Below are 24111 nucleotides of genomic sequence, written 5' to 3'. Positions count from 1 at the left end.
GATGATTCAAATTTTTATACATACCCACATTTGTAGTTTATGCAAAGTATATTTTAATCTGTGAGGTTTTTTCAGGATAAAAAAGAGGATAAGTTAGTCTATGGGTCAGTGATGTGCGTTTGACAGTTGTGATTTTCGTAGGATTTTCCTTTTTCACGAATTTTCAACCATCTGGTTCTATTTTAAGACGAATGACTGATAAGAGTTAAATAAAAGAGTGTTTTATTTGCTCATCAGCCATGTATGCACAGTGAGAATGTTTGTATCGTCGGCATGAGAGTCTCATAAATAAGTCGTGTGTTTCGGGTCTGCTAGTTTCTGAATTTATCTGGTATTATGCTATGGAAATACATGGGATGGAAGGGGCCGTGGCTCCATTTACTGGTGCTCACATCATTATACATGCTCTGTACTTGCCAGAAAATCGGTGACCCATATAAGATATTGGGTATCCACCCTAAGGCTAGCCTGCCTGAAATCCGCAAAGCTTATAGACAACTTGCTAAAGAGTGGTAAGTAACACAGAGATTATCAAAATGTAAAGAAAACTACCCGAGAGACATTAATAAAATGGATCAGAATAATATTTTCTGCCAGGGACAAAATTTAATAGATTTTTGCATTATAACTCAACTTGTTTCACTTATACAAATTGAACTACTAATCAAATAATAAATATGCATATATTTACTTAAATCCTGTTACTAAAATCTATGTTTTTAACAGGCACCCTGACAAAAGTGGGGATCCAAATGCGGAATCCCGCTTTGTGGAGATCAAGCAAGCCTATGAGCTATTATCAGACACAGAACGAAGACATGCATATGACCTGTACGGAATTACAAATGAGGATGACCACATGTATAAGCCAAGACATGATTACAGTGAATATGCTCGATTCAGGTAAATACATACCCATTCTACTTTTTTCTCATAAGTTTTTAATCTGAGATATTCATGTTATTCTGTAACACCATTGCGGGCCTTGGTTAGACACCAAACAGATTTTTTTTAGTGATAGATACAAACCATCATGTTAAATATTATTTATACTGTATCAATAGATGATCATTGATGATGAATATATTGTAGGACACGAAAGGTGGCTGGTAATAATTGGCTTTGGGAGAGGCCTAGGTCCAGCAGTAGACTGTAGGCTGATGATGATGATGAGTAGAAGATAATTTATCTGTAAGTATGCTGCTTAATTACTACAGCTACTTTGTTATTCTTTGGTCCAGTCATCATATCATAGGTACATGACACATTTTACACAAAATGTGCAAAAATTTTCCAGATTCCAGTCATTTATGAATTCACTTCTTAAATTAATACCAATGAATCAGTTTTCTAATTTGGGTCACACTCAGGAATTATAAATATTCAGATATTGCAAACAGGACAGGAGGAAAATAAGTAGTAGAGGTACTATCTATCTATCTGTGATTAAAAATAATGAAATGAATAAATAGTTTTTTATGACTTATACAAGTGTTTGGCACAGGGACCAAAAATGTGTATCTCTAGATCCTTTGGATTTTGGCCATAAGTCCCAAAGAAAAAAAAACCCTTTACCACCTAAAAAAATACCAGTGTGAAATTATAATATGTGCATATCATTTGTGCACTTTAAATTACAATTTGAAATGTGTGTTTTATTTTAGCAATGATCCATTTGAAGAGTTCATTAGCAGACATTTTCGGACACAAGATCAAGACATCACACTATTCCATAAATTGTCGGTGACATCTCGGTAAGTAACCAACTTGTTTGATATTCACAGATTTTCAGGAATGAGAGATTAATATGTATTGGCTCACTTAAATGGATTTTTTGTCATTTATACCTTCATGTGAAATTAAGCTTGCAAGATGAACAACAGTGATGTGTATTGGTTACTTTTTTCCCAAAGAGTCAAACTTACTGTTCCTTGCTGATTTATACATCTTTTAATGTACATATTAAGCCCTTTTTTAGTTCTATGACTATTGAATTACCTCACTCGCATGAAACATTTAATCAATATTCAACCTTTTGCTCTCTTGCTTTGACAGTATACTGACTGAGTAGGACAGCAATAGATTTAATTTCATTCACCCACCATCCTAATCCTTACTATCCTTACTTATTATAAATGCGAAAGTAACTGTGTCTGTCTGTCTGTCTGTCTGTTACGCTTTCACGCCAAAACTACTGAACGTATTTGAATGAAATATAGTACACATATGGCCTAGACCCTGAGAAAGAACATAGGCTACTTTTTATCCCGGAATTCCCACGGGAAAACTTTTTAAGGTGAAGCAAAGCTCGCGGGAACAGCTAGTACTTTATAAATGTGTTGCTCTATCGCAGACACTTCGAGAACAACATAGTGGAGAAGAGCGTGCACACGCCGGCGCTCGTGCTGTTCTACACGGACTTCTGCTTCGACTGCGTGCGCGCGGCCGGCGCGTGGAGGCGGCTGGTGGAGGCGCTGCAGCCACTAGGTAACTAGCCTCATCAGTGAGTAGGGCTCACTGAAGACAATAATACAATACAATAGAATACACTTTATTTGCACCAAGAACAAAAATTACAAAAAAAAAATTAAAAAAAAAAACAGTACAAAGAGGTGGCCTTATTGCTTATAGCAATCTCTACCAGACAACCTTTGGATGGTAGAGAGAGAGTGAGTCTATATGATACAATGTCCTACATGTTATTTAACCACATCATCATTATCATCCTGTATTTGTCCACTTCTGGACAAATATCTCTCAAGGGGTGCCACAAATCTTCACGCACATCCAACAACTGTGCTAAGGTCATAGTTGTCACTGTTGTAAGTGAGAAATTAAATCACGAAATACTTGTAAAGAATCTATGTACCTATTGTGAGTTTTCTGCGTCACTCTCCTGCAGTATGGCTTCTTGAACTATTCTTGTTAGGCTGTTAGCCTACTCTTACAACTAATTCTTTACTACATACTCTTTATTAGGTAAGGTACTTATTTCAGGTATATTCTGCTTTCGTTAGTATTTTCTTGACGACTTGTTCAAGAACTTTCCAGCAACATGATTTTAATGCTTAGTTCCACCATAGTCTGTTAGATCCTTAACATCCCTGTTACATTGTAATCATGTAATGTCAACAATTATACTTCATCTCCATATGAAATTCTTGACAGATGTGTTAAAAGTCAACAACTAATTCCTTGTTATTTAGCAGATTATGGTGAAACTGGGGCTAAACTTTAGCTAAAGCTATTAAATTTATTATTGAGTTATTTACCTTTCCCCCCCCCGGCAGGTCTGACGCTGGGCACGGTGCACGCGGGGCACGAGGCGGCGCTGGCGCGGCGCGTGCGCATCCCCGCCGTGCCGTGCCTCACGCTGGTCATAGACAAGCATGTGCACATCTACCGCGACGACCTGCAGAGTATTACTAAGATATTCGGTGAGCCGTCCTCTAGTGTCTTCACGATTGTTACCTGAATTAGAGAATCTCTATCTTTACTTTCCATCTCTCTCTAGTCTTTGAAAATGCCTCCCCTGTAGGCCACGGCTACAGTGAATTGTTTAAGGACTTAAAGGGATAAATGTATAAGTTTAACGTGTCTGTGTATAATAATATGTGTATCTGTCTGTGTTAGAGTAGCTCCCAAACGGCTCATCCGATTTTAGAATTATTTTTTAAAAATTATGTTACCACGAGTGCTCCTAGCCATATTTTATCAAAATCGGCTCAGCCTTTAAAAAGTTGTGCGACTTTTAGTGTTGAATGACGGGGGGTTTTAACATTGTGTAGGTCATTTAATATCAGCTGCCACTGCCGTTCCTTACAATATTCCCCTCTATTCCCCAGAATTCATGCGCTGGAAGTTCCCGTACAAGCTGGTGAAGAGCATAACGGACTCCAACGCCGAAGGCTTCGTGTCCGACTTCGAGGACAACAAGGTGAAGGCGCTGATCTTCGAGGGGAGGCACACGATGCGGCTGCGGTACCTGCTGGCCGCCTACCACTACCGGGATCGCGTCGCTTTCGGGTAAGATACTCACTTGTATAGAAATAAGTGATTATATCTTTTCACCCGAACTGATTGATAGCTTTAAAAAAAAATATTTGTATTTCTGAGGTGTGATGTTAAGCTGTTTCGGTTATAGCATTGTTTTAATCTACATTGTTCATTGCCGTTTCATAAAAATCACTCTACCTCACTCTAATCCTAGGCCTTACAACACTTCCTACTCCCACTTTTGAAGCAGCCTCCATTTTCCCATTATTTCTTTATCTGCATCTGTAATTGTTATAAACTTGCTTACCTCCCCCAGCTTCGTCGACATGACAGCCCCCGACACTTCCAACGTGACCGCGCGCTACAAAGTGCAACCCAACGCCGACACCATGGTGTTACTGAAGGAGGAGAGCGCCGCGCCCGCCGCCACCGTTAGCACCGGCGAGATACCTACACAGACCCTGCGCGACCTCATCGACGCCAACCAGATGCTGACGCTACCCCGCCTGTCGTCACAGGTAGTACCGCGCTACACGTACCGTCAGCACCGGCGAGATCCCGACCCAGACCCTGCGCGACCTCATCGACGCCAACCAGATGCTGACGCTACCCCGCCTGTCGTCACAGGTAGTACCGCGCTACACGTACCGTCAGCACCGGCCAGATCCCGACCCAGACCCTGCGCGACCTCATCGACGCCAACCAGATGCTGACGCTACCCCGCCTGTCGTCACAGGTAGTACCGCGCTACACGTACCGTCAGCACCGGCCAGATCCCCACGCAGACGCTGCGCGACCTCACCGTCGCCAACCAGATGCTGACGCTACCCGCGAAGAACTCGCGATCTTTTCATATACATATACAAAGTGGTGTCTCTAACTGAAACAGTACTATATTATAGCATAAAAGTTATGCTATGTCGAGAGAGCATTTAAACTTTCTGTTTTTTTTCTTAATATATGACCTGCGCAGTTGTAGTTTCCAGACACAAAGCTATAAATACAAATTATCCTATATCTTATTTTTTCCCCCCAGAGCGTCCTAGAAACAGTCTGCCCAGCGGAATACCGCGCGGCTAGACGCCGCCTCTGCTGCGTGTTGCTAGTGGGCGCGGGGCGCGAGGGCGCGGCGGCGCGGGCGCAGCTCCGGCGGTTAGCTAGAGCCGCCCCGGAGAGAATACACTACGCTTATGTGTACACGCATCGACAGACTGAGTTTGTTAATGCACTGGCTAATGGATCTGGTGAGTTGGCTCTTGATTTGTGTAATTGTTTCATTATACCGCTCGGCGCTAGCCTCGCTAGACGCAATTCCGCTCTAGACGAAAACAAAAGCGAATTTTACAACACTAGCACTAGACGAAGGAACTCACTCAATACAAAAAAACCACCTTGGACCTCCTCCGACGCCATCTTTAGCTGTCATCTTTATAATCTAACTGAGGATACTGGTAGACAAATGGACTAAACTATAACGCAATAGTAAAGCGACTAGTGTCGTGTTGCTAGTGGGCGCGGGGCGCGAGGGCGCGGCGGTGCGGGCGCAGCTCCGGCGGTTAGCTAGAGCCGCCCCGGAGCGGATACACTACGCTTATGTGTACACGCATCGGCAGACTGAGTTTGTTAATGCTCTTGCTAATGGGTCTGGTGAGTTGGCTCTTGATTTGTATAATTGTATCATTATACCGCTCGGCGCTAGCCTCGCTAGACGCAATTCCGATCTAGGCGAAAACAAAAGCGAATTTTACAACACTAGCGCTGCGACAGACGAAGGAACTCACTGAATACAAAAAACCACCTTGGACCTCCTCCGACGCCATCTTTAGCTCTCATCTTTATAATCTTACTGAGAATATTGTTAGACACATGGAGTAAACTATGACACAATAGTAAAGCGACTAGTAGCTAGTATCGTGTTGCTAGTGGGCGCGGGGCGCGAGGGCGCGGCGGCGCGGGCGCAGCTCCGGCGGTTAGCTAGAGCCGCCCCGGAGCGGATACACTACGCTTATGTGTACACGCATCGACAGACTGAGTTTGTTAATGCTCTGGCTAATGGGTCAGATGAGATATTCTGCCTTATCATAATCACTATACCGCGTGAAGCTAGCTTCGCTAGACTCAATTCCGCTGTAGACGAAAGCAAAAGCAAACGATTTCGCTTCACAAACACTACGATAGACAACGGAACTACTCAACGAATACAAATAAAAACACATTGGACCTCATCCGACGCTATCTTTAGCTACCATCTTCATGATCTAACTGACGATACACTACTCGTAACATTACTCGTGATAAGTAGGCCAGTAAGATAAGTTCTTATAATTACCAATGTAATTTTACAAGAAATAATATTATATTTCGCTCCTTCCAGGCAGCGACTCGTCGGCCATGGAGCACCGCATCGTGATCATCTGGCGGCGCGACCCCAAGCACGTGCAGTACGAGTGGCTCAACCACACCTGGCCCTCCGAGCCGCCGCACAGGTAGATATTACACCGTATTGCAGGGGGCTAGAGCACACTATACAACACCGCATCGTGATCATCTGGCGGCGCGACCCCAAGCACGTGCAGTACGAGTGGCTCAACCACACCTGGCCCTCCGAGCCGCCGCACAGGTAGATATTACACCGTATTGCAGGGGGCTAGAGCACACTATACAACACCGCATCGTGATCATCTGGCGGCGCGACCCCAAGCACGTGCAGTACGAGTGGCTCAACCACACCTGGCCCTCCGAGCCGCCGCACAGGTAGATATTACACCGTATTGCAGGGGGCTAGAGCACATAATGGATAGTACAATTCTTCACCAGGTTCATCAATTCATAACCATCAATATCAGCCTTCTATCATCCACTGTTGGGTAACCTCCTTATAAGTACGCCAACTTTTCCGGACCTGTCCTAATCTAAGCCACTGTCTTCCAGCAACCTTGAAAATGTCGTCTTACCAAACTAAGAGCAGGTGATCTACCCACTGATTTACATTCTCTTCTTGGGCACCATACCGTCACCTCCTTCGTGTACATGTCATGATTTCAAAAAGTAACATGCCAACTTTTGCATTAGTTTATCTTCAATACTTACGTCTTTTTCTATAAGTATGTAATTGGCAGAATTAACATTTTTCCCTATGACCCTCTGACACTCACTGTCTAGTGCTATAAGAATAAGTAAATAAGTACATATAACGTTTATTCCAGGGACGACATCCTGAAGTACCAGGAGCGGCTGAACGAGACGGAGCGCGCGCTGCAGCAGCTCATCAAGCGGCTGCTGCGGCCCACCGAGACCATGGCCTACGAGACCAGCCTTCAGGTACTGTTTATAAACTCATTTGTTAACAAATATATTGTTAGTGTCTAAGACAAAGAGCGAGTTTCTCCTGTCACAGGTTGTTTAAACTTAGTAGGAGTAAACTCAATGATGTTAGTTTAAGAAAACAATGTATTTGATGAATAAATTAATTTGAATTTGAACTGTTGGCTAATTAGTGTACTTTTGTACAGTTTTCCGTTGAAATATTTGTTGGTTGTCTGGAAGAGATTACTTTTAGTAATAAGGCCGCCGATTGTACTATTTATTTTCTTTTCTATGTTTGTGAAACTGTTTCTGTTTGTGTGCAATTAAGAGTATTTTATCTTTATCTTTATTTGTAATTGACTGTATACTTCCTGTACAGATAGTACGGTCAGGTGCAAAGAAACCTGACCCCCCTCTCATACTAACAATGCTTCTGAGGGGGGTCAGGTTTATCTGCACCTTACTGTACTGTGTTGTCAGCATTCATTGTGTACTATTGAGATTTCACAAGAGCCTAATGTACGGTCAGCTGCATAAGTAGCTGTAGTAGCTAGTAAGATAGCCAAACATAACCGGTAGTGGTAGGATGGTATTTTCGTTATTATAGCACAACTAGGTACAGTCAGCTGCATAAGTAGCTGTACACTTCTGTACCTTGTCAAAGTGACGAACCGTCAATGTTTCAATGAATGGATAGGCGGTTTCAGATTGACAAGGTACAAAAGTGTACAGCTACTTATGCAGCTGACTGTACCTAGTTGTGCTATAATAACGAAAATACCATCCTACCACTACCGGTTATGTTTGGCTATCTTACTCCATCGAACCAGCAGACTAGAATTTGTCTCACGCTACACTATTTGCCTGTTAGTGTCTCTACCCGAGTACTCGACTACCCTTACTATTGCCGATTTTTTCGATAAAGGGTGTCTCAGGGCTCCAAGTAAACCACTTTTGATTTTTGTTCCTTATTGTATAGAGACATTGGTTAATGGTCGTGTGACTTTTTACTATAGATAATAGTTTTTTCCGTATATAATTATGTTCAAGGTGTTGCAAAAAGGGTATACTATGCCAAAAGGGGGTGACTCAGGGATAATCTAATGTCAACTTCACCAACAGGAACTTGCGGACGAGGCAGCAGTGAGCTTCGCTTGGGCGGCGTGGGCGGCTCTAGCGGAGTGGGGCGAGCGCGGCGCCCACGCCCTGCGCGGGCAGCGCGCCGCGTCCGTGCTGTCCGCGCTGGCCACGCTGGCGCTGCTGCTGGGCGCCGGCTGCCTCGTGCAGTACCTCGTGTGAGTAGAGATATAGCTGGTGGTGCAACACCTGGCCCTGCGTCCGTGCTGTCCGCGCTGGCCACGCTGGCGCTGCTGCTGGGCGCCGGCTGCCTCGTGCAGTACCTCGTGTGAGTAGAGATATAGCTGGTGGTGCAACACCTGGCCCTGCGTCCGTGCTGTCCGCGCTGGCCACGCTGGCGCTGCTGCTGGGCGCCGGCTGCCTCGTGCAGTACCTCGTGTGAGTAGAGATATAGCTGGTGGTGCAACACCTGGCCCTGCGTCCGTGCTGTCCGCGCTGGCCACGCTGGCGCTGCTGCTGGGCGCCGGCTGCCTCGTGCAGTACCTCGTGTGAGTAGAGATATAGCTGGTGGTGCAACACCTGGCCCTGCGTCCGTGCTGTCCGCGCTGGCCACGCTGGCGCTGCTGCTGGGCGCCGGCTGCCTCGTGCAGTACCTCGTGTGAGTAGAGATATAGCTGGTGGTGCAACACCTGGCCCTGCGTCCGTGCTGTCCGCGCTGGCCACGCTGGCGCTGCTGCTGGGCGCCGGCTGCCTCGTGCAGTACCTCGTGTGAGTAGAGATATAGCTGGTGGTGCAACACCTGGCCCTGCGTCCGTGCTGTCCGCGCTGGCCACGCTGGCGCTGCTGCTGGGCGCCGGCTGCCTCGTGCAGTACCTCGTGTGAGTAGAGATATAGCTGGTGGTGCAACACCTGGCCCTGCGTCCGTGCTGTCCGCGCTGGCCACGCTGGCGCTGCTGCTGGGCGCCGGCTGCCTCGTGCAGTACCTCGTGTGAGTGGGGGCACTGATTAATGCTTTGGTTTAAGTCCATTTAATGCCAAAATGGTGTTGCGCGGACATCCACGCAGTCCTAAACATAAGGACTGTCGCAGGGAGTCGCTAGTAGAAACTATCATGAAACTTGAGCCAATATAACTGAAGTACGTCTAAAATTCAAGTTCTTTAGTGTACAAAAGGGTAAAAAGTGTCCGTTTGAATTCTGTCATCTATTTCGTCTATAGTTCACTTACAAAAACCTGTACTAAACCTTCATCCCTTTTCGAAACAATGCCATCATGTGCCCTCCCTACCTCACATACAAACACCAAATAACCCTGCCACTATTCCTTACAGCCGCCTCGAAGAAGAATCAGTGTCTCGAGTGCGGGAGGAGCGGCGGCGGGGCGGCGGCGGCGCGCGGCGCGGGGACACGGCCGAGCTGCGTCTACACGAGCTGCGCAAGGAGAAGTACAACGGACTCGTCAGGTCAGTGGGTTAGTCTAGTTAGTGGGTCAGTATACAGGGTGTTGCAAAAAGGGTATGCTAAGCCGAAACCTACGCGTGCAGCATGTTATATCTTAGCCCGGAAATGAAATCAGAATTTTGAAATTCGCGAAAATAAAGTCATTCTCCATAATAAAAAAGTCACGTGACCAACATACATATTTTCCGTTTGTTAGTCGTATACCTCGAAATCAAAAAATCCTTATAGCTTTTCACCTATTCGCATTTCGCCGCGATATCAAAATTTGTGAATAGATTTTTATTCTTGTAGTATAATTTTTGATCGCTACGCTACTGACAATTGTCTGAAAAAATCATAGTTGATTTACTTTCCTGCCTGTCTTCAATCCTGAGTTCCTGAATTCTGAATATAGACCCATTTCTAAGTTAAGTATATTCGGAAAAATATTTGAAAAAATTGTAACCAATCAATTAGCATACTTTGTCAAAAACATTATAGCTGAGGAACAACATGGCTTTATCAAATCACGTAGTGTTGAGACTAATATGGTTAGTTTCAGTGAATACTTGCTTAATGCTATGAACAGAAATTTACAGGTGGATGTTATTTACACAGATTTTTCCAAAGCATTTGACAAAATCAACCATGATACACTGTTACAAAAGTTGTTAAAGCTCGGAGTACATGGATCTCTGTTGCGATGGATCGAATCTTATATTCGGAATCGTAGTCAGGCGGTAGTACTAAAGGGTTTTAAGACAAATTTTCTGGATATCTCCTCAGGAATTCCTCAGGGATCCCACTTGGGACCGTTACTTTTTACACTTTATATCAATGACATCGGAGGAGTCCTTAAGCACGCTGATCATTTACTGTATGCAGATGACACGAAGATCTTCAGGATCATCACTGACGAGCAAGCATGTTTGCTATTACAGCAAGATTTATGTGCTCTAACTGAATACTGTAAGGTGAACCAACGCTAGCAAGTGCTCCGTCATAACTTATACTCGTAAAATTAAGCCACTAGTTTTTCCTTACATACTACATTATAGCGAGCTACCTAGAGTTAATACTATTCGTGACTTAGGGCGCCTTCAAATTAGTCGCTAAGTGTCGCGCGACACTTAGCGACTAATTTGAAGGCGCCCTTAGGGATACTGATGGATAGCAACTTGACATATAATTCACATATAGACAGTATAGTTAACAGAGCATTTAGAAATGTAGGTTTCATAAATAGAGTTTCAAAGCCTTTTCAAAGTATAAATACTATTAAAATATTATATAACTCATTCATAAGATCCATTTTAGAATTTGCTTCAGTTGTATGGTCCCCCTGTTATCACATACACATCAAACGTATAGAGCAGGTTCAAGAGAAGTTCCTTAAAAGTCTATCATTCAAATTTCATTATCCCTGCACATCTTATGATTCAAGGCTAAAACATTTTAATTTTAATCTCACCCCTCTAAGCCTGCGACGGAAGTTAATGGACCTCACGTTCTTATATAAAATCTTAAACGGTAAAATTATTTGTCCATCCTTATTATGTAGAATCCCTTTTACTGTGAGATCCCATGGCCTCTTGCGTTCTTTGCGTCCTCTTCGTAATAGAAATAAGTTATTTATACTTCCTAATTACAATAAAAATTATACTCGTAATAGCTATATGTATCGCACACTACACTTATATAACTCTGAATTATCAGCCTCCAACATTGACCCATTTAATGACACTATAGATGTATTTAAAAGTAAAACTTTGAAACACCTCAATCACTAATATAACTATAGTTAAGTATTAATAACTTTCCTTGTTTATGTTTTTGTATATTCCATTCTATTCTACTCTAACTAGACATCATATTGTATAAGTAACCTACCTACTATCTTAACCACGCTATTTCAAAATTGTTATTATTTCACTTAGTAATTAAATTTTCTTATAAGTCCACTAGTTGATAGTTCTCTGGATATTTGTAAACTAAAATATATCTTAATTTTAAATTGTCGGCTCTCCGAGTCCATAATAGTATGTAAGTCTTTAAATCTGTATTTTCATAACTTATGACTGTATGAAGCCAAAATAAAAATAAATAAAAATAAAAAATAAAATTCACTGTAGTCGCTTTTCACCTTGATAGATATTTGTTTGTAATGCATTATTAGGTACATATCGCGATATTTCTTTTACACTACAACAATATACGACCTAAATAAGATGTGACAAAAAATACTTACTTGCTATTCAAAATATAAATGCAGCTTAATAAATAAGCTATTGATAATACATGCTACATCAAAATTTGCTACTGTTGTTAAAATATATTAAAAATATATGCTATTAACAAAATATACTACCGATATAATACGCTACAACAAAAAACGCTATCACGGTGAAATGCGAATAGGTGAAAAGCTACAAGGATTTTTTGATTTCGAGGTATACGACTAACAAATGATATTTTCTATGGAAAATGATAAAAAAACGCGAATTTCGAAATTCTGATTTCATTTTCGGGCTTAGGTAGATATACCATGCTGCACATGTTGGTTTGTGCTTAGTATACCCTTTTTGCAACACCCTGTAGTAGTATCATCATCATCATAGAGGAGGAGTCAGTGTCTCCGTGCGGGAGGCCGAGCTGCGGCTGCACGAGCTGCGCAAGGAGAAGTACAACGGACTCGTCCGCGTCCGGTCAGTGTATTTTTTAATTTTAATTTAATTTTCTTTATTTGGAAAACAAACAGCTTATACTATTACATATTATAAATTAACATATGGTTTACACACAATCCAATAAAGTTTTCACACCTATTTTTTTACTAAATACTCAGAACATCACTGAACTGCTTAAGATGCATAAAGTTAAGAAGTTAACAATCAACAATATAATTAGGTACTTATATAATAATTATATAATTAGGTATATTACCCATGTACTTACTATGTGTTTATATGATAAGTTACTTACAGACAAATCTACTACTACGCTATTTTTAAGTTAGTAATAATTTTTTTCTTAAAATTAATGAGTTTTTCGCTAAATATATCAGTTATATGATGTGATTTATTGTAACTTTCGCAAGCTCTTATAGCGAATGGGTTTTTAGTATAGTTACTACTACAGTTTTTAATAACAAAGGTCTTTGGATGGCGGGAGTTGCCTTTACAGTACAAAGCCATTTTACCAAGTAGGTATGGACTGTCAATATGGTTGTTGATAATTTTGTGCAAAAACATCTGGTCTCTCATGTCACGGCGGGTTTCAAGTGAAAGAAAAGAGTTGGTATCGAAATTTTTAAATTTATATTTTAAACGTTTAATGAATTTATTTTGTATTCTTTCAATATTATATATGTGATTTTGGTATTTAGGGTTCCATACCGTCGATGCATATTCAAGTATGGACCTAACAAAAGAGTTAAAAAGCAAGATAAGAGTGGTGGGGCTTTTAAAATCTTTACTCTGTCTAAAAATAAAACCCAGCATCTTATATGCTTTTGCTGTAATTATATCGTAGTGTCTCCGGAACGATAATTCACTATCGAGGTGGACACCCAGGTCCCTCACCTCGGTTACCCTTCTTAAACTTTTATCTTGAAAATTATAGTCATATAAAATTTTGTTTTTTTTTCTTGTGAAAGATATGACACAACACTTATCGATATTAAGTTTAACTTTATTTTTATTGCAATACTGCATTAAATTATTTAAATCTGCTTGTAAGTTATGACAATCGTCTAAAGAACTCACCTTCATAAATATTTTCGTGTCGTCAGCGTATAATAAAGAGTCGGAATTATTTAAAATATTAGTTACATCATTGATAAAAATATTGAAGAGAAGGGGGCCCAAGTGAGAGCCCTGGGGGACACCAGAAGAAATAGGGATAAAAGATGATAAGTATCCCTTAATAGAAACTGCTTGCGACCTGTTCCTTAAGTAAGAATCTAGCCATCTCAGTAGGTTGCCGTGTATACCAAATAAATCGAGTTTTTTAACTAATATATTATGGGGAATTTTATCAAAAGCCTTTGAATAATCGGTATACACGGCATCCACCTGAAATCCGTTATCCATAGCATCCAATAAAATATCTATGTATTCACACAAATTTGATTCTGTTGATTTCTGATTGATGAAACCATGTTGAGAATTTATCAGGTACGGTCTAACTGAAGGAAACATAACGTCGTATATAATTTTTTCGAATAATTTTGGAATAACATTAAGCTTAGATATACCTCTATAGTTGTTAGCATTATGCTTATCACCGCCACCCTTATAAATGGGAGTAACAAGAGACTGTTTCCACTTAATTGGAACTATACAGGTCTCTAAAGACATCCTGAATAAGACCGTGATTGGAATTGCGAGTTCTTTATGACAGCGTCTTAGAAACAGGGGATGAAGACCATCTGGGCCACATCCCTTAGAAGTATCTAGTTTTTTTAAATATGTTTCCACTGTATCAAAATTTATAGCTACAGTGCATAGTAATGTTGTGTTATTATAGTTACCTTCATAATCATCTAAATCGTTTACAGTGGATTCTTTTTCAAAAACTGAGTGGAAAAATTTGTTAAAAATATTTGCTATTGATTGACCGTCCGAACCAACATTATTTTCATCCAAGTATATTGTGTCTGGGATTTCATTTATACTTTTTCTCGATTTTATGTACGACCAAAAATGTTTGGAGTTTATCTTTATATTATCTTCTGCGTTGGAAATAAATCTGTCAAAGCAATCAGTTTCCATTTTTTTTTGTATTCGTCGCAGCGATGAGAAGTTTTCATAATCGGATAGCCTGCCGTATATTTTCCATTTTTTATGAACTTTATTTTTTTTATTTATTAAGCTTATTAACGGTTTTGAATACCACCTAGGATATTTCATCTCATCATGAACGACACGACTAGGAATTAATCTATCTATAATTTCATTAATGACAGTATAAAAATTATCTACGGCAGCCTCAATGCAGTCTACAGATAAATGCTGATCCCAGTCAACTGAAGCAAGAGCTGTGTTAACAGCATCATAGTCTGCAGCATGAGACCGCCGCACGGTGCGCGGGGCGGGCGGCAGCGCGGGGGGGGCGGGCGCGGCCAGCACGCGCGCGCGCAGCGGCGGGTGGTGCGCGTCCGCCGGCACCAGGCCCTCCGCACCCTCGTATTATACTAATAGCAGCTATGACAGCTGTCAAATCATGTCCAAGTCGTGTAACACATAGGGAGCCAGGTGCACATACGAGTAGAGCGGTTCTGGCGACACAGAGTCACTGACGCAGCGATAGTAACTTTGGTTCCATCGAAGCGACACTGACCTCTGTTTCTGTGACCCTGAGAGAAATGGATTAATACAAATGGAGCTGTGCTAAAACTAGCAATATATTTTAATTATATAAACTATTGCACTCTATGCCGGGGCACAACAGGACGCATTTTCATATCAAACACATACGATCATTAACTCTGTGATGTAAAAATAAACCACTTACTTATTTCTTATACAATGAATGTATGTAGAACTGACATACATTCATTGTATAAGAAATTAGTGGACATAGGTACTTGACAACTGAACATATGTAGAAATTACCTTCCGGGAGTAATCCCGGACTGTAAAGTCCTGAGCATAAATTTATCTACCTACTTCGTTTATATTGAATACTTTCTTGATACAGGTTGTTGAAGCCGGGGTGCCGCACCATCGTGATCCTGGTGGACGCGGAGTCGCGCACCATGCTGCTCTCCAAGTTCCACAAGACCGTCTGGCCGTACCGCAAGTAAGGACACAGATTTACTTTATGTCATCACTCATCATAGACCGACAGGAGAGTTTCGGACACAACGCATGACACAGACGTAGCCTGTCCTTTATTTTACAAAAGAATATTCTTACACTGTGCCCTTATCTAATCATGGTAATGTGAAAATTAATAATCAAAACATAATATTAGGTATTTGCCTACCTTTAAAATTGTGTCAAAATTTTCTGAACGGAGCCGGGAAAACCAGTAACGGGCATGTCAGGCACGTGCTGGTGTCAAGACGGAACTCACATTCCATTAATTTTGAACTATCCATTATGACGAAAAATTTCAAATGTAATTAAAATACAACGCTAACCAATAAAAAAAAGACTGCTTTACACCGATTACATAAGTCTACTTTATACAGATTTTCACACACAATTTATCTTCTCCCCAGAAACAAAACCTTACTCTTCGCCTACCTAATGGTGGAGCGCAACATCTCGTGGTTCCGCCGCGTGCTGCAACTGTCTCTAGGGGGGACCCGCGAGCTGCGGGTCAACGCGCGCCACTGCGTCGGGACCGTGCTCGCGCTCAACCCGCACCGCAACTACTTCTGCATCTACCACGCCACGCACCCCGAGTCCAAGGCGAAGCACCACGTGAGTGTACCACATAATGAACAGCTGTCTCTAGGCGGCGCCACTGCGTCGGCACCGTGCTCGCGCTCAACCCGCACCGCAACTACTTCTGCATCTACCACGCCACGCACCCCGAGTCCAAGGCGAAGCACCACGTGAGTGTACCACATAATGAACAGCTGTCTCTAGGCGGCGCCACTGCGTCGGCACCGTGCTCGCGCTCAACCCGCACCGCAACTACTTCTGCATCTACCACGCCACGCACCCCGAGTCCAAGGCGAAGCACCACGTGAGTGTACCACATAATGAACAGCTGTCTCTAGGCGGCGCCACTGCGTCGGCACCGTGCTCGCGCTCAACCCGCACCGCAACTACTTCTGCATCTACCACGCCACGCACCCCGAGTCCAAGGCGAAGCACCACGTGAGTGTACCACATAATGAACAGCTGTCTCTAGGCGGCGCCACTGCGTCGGCACCGTGCTCGCGCTCAACCCGCACCGCAACTACTTCTGCATCTACCACGCCACGCACCCCGAGTCCAAGGCGAAGCACCACGTGAGTGTACCACATAATGAACAGCTGTCTCTAGGCGGCGCCACTGCGTCGGCACCGTGCTCGCGCTCAACCCGCACCGCAACTACTTCTGCATCTACCACGCCACGCACCCCGAGTCCAAGGCGAAGCACCACGTGAGTAGGCGATAAAATTCAGGGATGATAATAATAGCCGACCGTAGAGGCTAAAAGGGAAATTTTGCTCGCCAATATAGATGGCCGACAATAAAAATCTTTCATAAAATTACGGAACCAGCTAGAGCAGCGTAGACGCCGTCGCTGTCACGGACCGCCCGATGTCTGTTGGGACCTTTACTCCGTTTGCTGTGCGGAACGTCAATCGTAGAGCATTTTATAGCACCGCTATTGTTAGCGGTCACGTGGCATAATGTACAACTCGTAATTATACCTAAGTGTTTTTAAGCAACGAATCTCAATACTTCTGCGGGCCCATCATTGCAAAATACATATAAAAAACACCGCTAACTTCTAAAAATCTATATTCATGCGGCCCAGCATGAAGCTGCATACATAAAACGGTCTGCTAGACGTGATAAAAGTTTTCATCATGACTGAAGTATTATTAAATAATAATTATCTTGTTTACTTCCAGCGCATGCGCAGTATGACGCGGTCGCTGGGCGCGGGGCTGGCGGCGGACCCCGAGGCGGGCGCGTTCATCGGCTTCCACAGCGACGAGTCCTCCGCCGACGAGCAGCCCGACCCCATACTCACAGGTATAGAGTGCTTACTGATAGGTATAGACTAGACATCATACTCATAGGTATGGACTAGACATCATACTCACTGGTATATAGCCCATACTCACAGGTATAGAAATCATACTCATAGGTAGAGACATCATACTCACAGGTATAGACATCATACTCACAGGTATAGACATTATATTCACAGGTATACAATTCATACTCATAGGCGTAGAGTGCATACGTGCAGGTATAGAGCGCATACTTGCAGGTGTAGACCAGCTACTTGCATATCCCATAGAACCCGTACTTGTGAGTATACCTCACCAGTACTTGGGCGATGGATTTGGGCGGTTTTATATTTAATTATATTGGCAACCCGGCATTTTAAAGAAATGCTTTCTGTGTTAAAAAGATGCATATTTACTTTACTTGACTAGTCCTACGCATTTAATTTTGCACCAACAAAACTTTTTTATGGTGTTGTTTATATTTAATTATTAAATTAATCTGTGCAACATTACAGAGAACCTCCTGGACGGGCTGGACAACTGGCTGGACCGTTTATTCGAAGGCTCTACTCACCGCTACTACATCAACTACTGGCCCGACATGACCACCAAATGAACGCACCCGCAAGTAAATACATAATGTACTACTTACCGGTTTATGTTCCGCCCGCTAGGGTTCTCTTCAGTTCAGTTTCGTTCGTGACAGCGCAACTGCCATAAAGTTTTCGACCATAGAGGTTTCTTTTCTATTGGATTGTTCCGTGTGTATTAGTTGTTGTTCTGAGGTTTCGAGGCATTTCGAGGGAAACACATCGTGTGAACCTAGTGTAGTTAAATTTTACCTATTTAATTAGTGTTGAATTTGATTAAAGTCTACTCGTGTATTTTCTGTTGTGATTTTGAGATGTTGAGTGTTAATATTTACCCTGTGTTACTACGTTTGTCGTTTAACAAGGTGACATATTGTTTTGTCTCAGTTACCCTGAGACGGGTAGGTACATGATGTATTCTTTTTTGCATTTTTGCAGTTGCAGTATGTTTAATATAAATTGGTCTAGCCACATGGTGGTACCAAATAAAGAAATAATATAAACATGGCAATCGAAGTCATGCTATCTCGCGTGATTCGTAAGTATGTCAATACTCTTTCCTACTCCCACTTATTTGATGGTCGCCATTTTCATATTACTTCTTTATCTGCGCACGTTATACCCGATTACTAACCAAGAATGGCCGTTATCACTTTTTATATATTCCGTATTTTTACTTTTTATATGTCTCAATGTCTTCTAATCTGTCCTTTATTTATAATAACTATTATGTTTAGACATCGTTGTATCGTTGGATGTTATTATATTTATTATAGTGTTAGTCAATGATCGTAATGTACCAATTTTCTCTGGCATTTTTTGTCAAAATGGAATGTTAAATTGTGTAAGAGTATAAGTTTTAGTGCCTATCTCTTCCACGGTAGGTGAACTGATGATTTCGGACATTTTAGGTGATAAATAGAAGAATTAGTAAGTATAGCCATTTTTTTTTATATTTGGGTATAGGTTGATATTTGCACGTCTTTATATACACACTACATGAATTGGGTGGATTGAACAAAATCGGGCACATATTTGTTATCAAAAACTAGTGCGTATCGACCTAAAGTCAAGTGGCAAAACAAATAGTAAAATTTTATAATAATCGATAGACAAATAATCTAAATAAATCTTTAACTATCTTCTATCTAAGTAAGCCATAGTCTCCAAAATACGGCAGGAATGGGGAAAATTGAAAAGTTATTTGTAAAGTGTGTCTATTAGAATTGACTTGTAAAATTATAACGTGTGGTATAAACTCCAGATGTGGTAATAGGTCCCCCAGAATTATATTTATAGTATTGGCATCCCAATTCTAATGTACAGACTATGCAACTTGTGTAGAGGCACTGCACTATTGAATTTAGAGGGAATTAGCAGTTTTTCACACTTTTGATAATCACAACTATATCGATAAACAGAGTTGATTGCTTTAAAATTAAATAATACCTACCTATAAGTAAATTCAACTATGTTTTCTTAATCCTCCAGTGCCTATATTGTATGATATTTTATAAAGGCGTAAGTTGACCTGTTTGTTTAACCCATTTATTACCTTTGTGTATCTGCATCTAATGTTGTCGTTTAAATACACAGACAGAGGGCCTAGAGGGAGTTTGCCATCAATGTTTGAACATTGCATTGAAAACAAACGTGTTTTTTATGGATCTTCTGCAGTGTAGCGAATGTAAGGCTAGGTGGCGTCTGTGCCAAGTTTTTTCAGCGGTTTAAACTCCCACTAGACACTCTGAATCTATAAGTAGTTAATTAGAAAAGTATATACATAACAGTATACCTCGGTAATATTCAGCCGAAATATATTATAGTATTATTATTACATTTTTAAACTTTGCTTGTGTTGATAAAGCGAAATATATTTAACACTAAGGTAATTTAAGCTATAGTATTTAAAACTATATCAGCTCCTCCCTTTTAAATTTTCTATTGATAAAAATAGCCACCTTTCGCATTATTTCAATATGTCGTTAAATTTAAAAAGCACATTTTTACACCCACGTTTGTATTATGTTAGTAGCTGAATATGCTAAAGGCAGTTCTACAACCTCACAACAATACCTCCCTTGAAATAATCTAAGTTTTGTCTCGACTGCAATGAGCGTCACTAGACTATGTTCTGTTCTGGCCTCATGTCCTTTGTAAACTAAATATTATGCTTACAATAAACTCACAAGATGTACCTAACTGTATTAAGAATAATCATGGTCACATGGATGAACCTCAAGCATGCTAGTCAAATGTTACCAAATGTATAATGTAGTAGTTATTTTAGATAGCAAAACTCGCCATAATTTATAATTAATTATACCTAACTTATGTTAAAAGCTCTTTTATTTATGCGGTAACTGCCTAACCTTAGTGCTTCTGTGTTAGCATGATAGCAATTTTCGCATACGAGATGTTGATCAAGATGTATTTAGTGATAAAAGACCCTCTTTTTGTCATGGCTTGCGCCCCGTGCTAGGCCTTCAGGTTCAGGTCTGACATACCCAAAAAGTTTCCTAATTGTTTTACTTTTAACAATGTTTACTATGTTTAATAAATCATGTTATTTAATTCACCGGAGTGCTTCATTCAGTGACAGTGAAAATGCATTTTGATAATACCTAATTACTTAGTGAAAAGACAATCTTTTATACTAATTATGATTATATTATAAATTCTTGTGAATGTAAATTATTTTTACTATTTTTACCTTCTATAATGTATGCCAGACTAGTGCCACCAATAGAAACAAAACATACCTAATTTATTTGAAAATAATATGTTAGTATCATTTAAAGTAAAAAACTTCATTTGTAGTGCTTTTTTAAGGCCAAGCACCACATATCTACAACTGATAAAAATAATACATACAGATGAATTGAGAACCTCCCCCTTTTATCGAAGTTGGTTAGAAATAAACAACTTTATCGAGTTTTAGCCACCTAGACTACCTAGTGTAGTTTATATGTTAAGTCCTTGGCGCTAGTTAAGCTTTGTTCTCCCCTAACTTTGAAATGTTTTTGTAGTTTGTAATGTAAGTTCAATTATATTGTTCCCATCATTTAAATTTTTAGGCCATTTCCACCATTATTTGGTGTTTGTATATGGGTTGTTATTATGCTAATCCTTATTGAAACCGAAATAACTTATTGCCTTTTATATTTATTTTTAAATAAGGAAAGTATCAGTCCTGTATTTTAATTCCACTATGAATTTGTCCGATATGAATAAAGATTGCTCTTTACTTATTGACAGATGTATGTGTTTCATTCATTTACATTCTTTAAACATTAAACTGGCCCTTAAATTTAGATTGATTTTACAGAGTGAGAGAATGCAAAGATTCATTGAATATTGAATGAAAGCTGTTAGGTACTGAAAGCCCAATGTCCCTTTTACTATAGTATGGTATGGTTATGAAATTCCAAATTTATGTAAATAAAACGCATACATATAATTGATAATTAATAAATTATTTTTACACAACAAAACAACTAATCATTCAACTGTCTACAGGACTTGTAATGTTGAACAGCTAAATGCCACTTTCCCATGATCTCTTTACAAGAAGTCCTTATCTGAAAAGAAATAATAGTCATGATTAAAATTATCTGATATTCGAAAAAAATGATAGATTAAGCCCAAATTTCGCCATACTTGGTTACATCATAACCAGGGATTAGTGGTTGATTTTTCACACATCTGTCAAGAATTTAATATGAAGATGATGTATAATTGATGAACCAATCCCTGGTTATGATGTAACCAAGTATGGCGAAATTGGGGCTAAGGCTCTGTACAAACTACAGTCAGTTTGGTTTGAAAACAGGCCTAAATCTAACCCAGTTTAATGGTTAGGTTAATAATACCGTGAATATGAATCTAAGCTTTTGGCTGCCTTATTCCTCTAGAGATGTGCCACCTCTGCAATGATGTGAAAGAAATCTGTTTTCACCAGTGCTAGTTTTGTGAACCAAGGAATATGATTGGTGGATATGGAATGCATCCTTAGCACCATATCATAGCATAACTCTGGCAAAAAAGCACCCTTTAGATGGAACACAAACCCAATATTTATAATAAAACATACACCTGCTTTAATCATTACAAACTTTCCAAATTTACCTGATAATTATTGTAGACCAAAATTGAACTGTACAATTTCTATGATTTCTGCTTAGCGGCTTTGTTATCATTTAGAGAATATTCACAATTAGCATAGGCCACTCCTATGCCAATGCCAAGGCCAGCTATGACGGGCCATCTCCTCCTGCCCAGGAACAGGACTGATGATAATGCTCCTAACAATGCACCACTTCCTGAAAATTACAAAAAATATGTAGTATTTAGAACATGTTATATGCTGATAATTTGTATAGAAAAGTAGGTAAGTAATTTTGTGACTTTATCTGACATGAAGGTGAAGAACTACAATGTATTTGTTTTTCAGTAAAATGCAGTCACCTTATTTGAGGTTATTATTTATTGTGTGCACTACTACCTATGTGCGAGTATTATGATGATATAAAGAAAAACAAGGTGGATAGTAGATTATGGTTAGGCAACTCTACTGTTAGGTTACACATACCGGCTTTGACGATACCATCAGTGAGGCAGAGATCCAACTTTTGGGAATAAGGGTCACTGTCGTTGTGAGATGTCGGAGACGGAGACATTTTGAGAGCTAAAGGAGCGCTTGTAGAATCACCGGTTCGGTCCAAATCACAACCACAATTTTACTGTGTTTTGGTAAGTTTTAGCACACTTCAGCAATTCGTTTTGAATACCTTTACATAATATTTCTTGTAAAATAAAAATGACACTTCTTATGACTTCTTGACATTGGCACTTGGCATTGATTTGATTGGTTGACTGAGGATAGTCTGTGTTTAGTCGATAGGGCTAGTGTTGAGCCCAAGTTAGAATATTTTCTTGATTTTTACACAATCAATCGGTTGGCAGTTTTAATCGAACCAAAATAGACGCATTTTTCCTGAAATAAAAATGACATATTATGTATCTAGCCTATCTGAAACCTAGTTAAACATTGTGAGATATGGCGTTTCGACTTTCTCCGTGTTCGGCATCATAAGGGTCACAGTGACAGCTAAATAAAGTCCATTTTTCTCTCCACCTTTAATTTGCAAGGTGCGGGTGCCTATATAAATAGAGTGAGTCGCCCGCGCGCCTCAGTTGTAATATCACCATGCAGAAATGACTAGGTTTCAGATAGGCTAGATACATAATATGTCATTTTTATTTCAGGAAAAATGCGTCTATTATGTAGTCTGAGCCTATCTGAAACCTAGTTAAACATTGTGAGATGTGTTTATTATCGCATGGTGGAGAGAAAACCAACTGTGACCCATAAGCTACTGATGAGTATATCAGTAGATAAATATCTGAATCTATAAATTTATAATGCATAGATTTCTAGGTAATAGATATACTAAAAAGAAAGGTATAAGTATACATAAGACTTAAGTACTTCCTTATTATTCCTCACTTGTCAGAAAGTTATGTACCTATACATATAGGTAGGTATTTATACATATGGATACACACAGTGCCTCTTCGAAAGCAATACTTATAAGTAATTATTGATCAAAATCTTGTTATTGTAAAGGCAATATTTTTAACATACACTAGCCAATGGATGGAACCAGTGAAATTCTTTGCAACAATATTTAAAAGCTGTAAAATGTAGAATATCGATCCAGGCCGCTGGGGCTCAGGCCAGCACATGCCGACTAGGGTATGTAATTCTGGACTGACCTCAGAAATGCAGCAGCCGACCCTGGAGCCTCGAGGACCTGCTCAGTCAGCCCTGTACGACGACACGGCCTGCAACACCTGGCGCGGCATCTAGTCCTTGGAACGAGGAGTGGTGCTTGAAGGGAAGATAATTTTACTAAATATCTCAGCCTCATCAGCTACTGGAAAAGATTAGATGAAGGCTGTGACACTGGCGGATAACTAAGTATTTAGTTTTTCAAAACATGATGCAGGTCACTAT

The 24111-nt window shown here is 40.5% G+C and overlaps 1 protein-coding gene across 3 annotated transcripts; it reads left to right on the top strand.

Moving 5' to 3' along the window:
* Positions 1–88: 88 nt before the first annotated feature.
* LOC105382930 (dnaJ homolog subfamily C member 16) lies at positions 89–20183 on the top strand. 3 transcript variants are annotated; one of them, XM_048623435.1, is made up of 18 exons: positions 89–512; positions 727–903; positions 1665–1754; positions 2354–2487; positions 3291–3437; positions 3846–4026; positions 4313–4424; positions 4534–4623; positions 5033–5119; positions 5523–5643; positions 6371–6482; positions 7203–7317; positions 8425–8597; positions 9710–9841; positions 15519–15620; positions 16045–16249; positions 17398–17521; positions 18018–20183. In XM_048623435.1, exons 1-18 carry the CDS (start codon positions 337–339, stop codon positions 18116–18118), a joined length of 2379 nt encoding a protein of 792 aa, XP_048479392.1. In that variant the 5' UTR covers positions 89–336; the 3' UTR covers positions 18119–20183. The 3 variants fall into 3 exon arrangements, with proteins under 3 accessions (XP_048479392.1, XP_048479391.1, XP_048479390.1); XM_048623434.1 differs by lacking the exon at positions 4534–4623 and having other exon boundaries at positions 90–512; positions 4313–4514; XM_048623433.1 differs by lacking the exons at positions 4534–4623; positions 5523–5643 and having other exon boundaries at positions 90–512; positions 4313–4514; positions 5033–5240.
* The last annotated feature ends 3928 nt before the right edge of the window (positions 20184–24111 follow it).

The sequence above is a fragment of the Plutella xylostella genome, chromosome 10 (assembly GCF_932276165.1).
Source record: "Plutella xylostella chromosome 10, ilPluXylo3.1, whole genome shotgun sequence".
NCBI lineage: Eukaryota > Metazoa > Arthropoda > Insecta > Lepidoptera > Plutellidae > Plutella > Plutella xylostella.
Note: the sequence above shows the minus strand (reverse complement) of the source record. Positions and strands in the feature narration are given on the sequence as shown.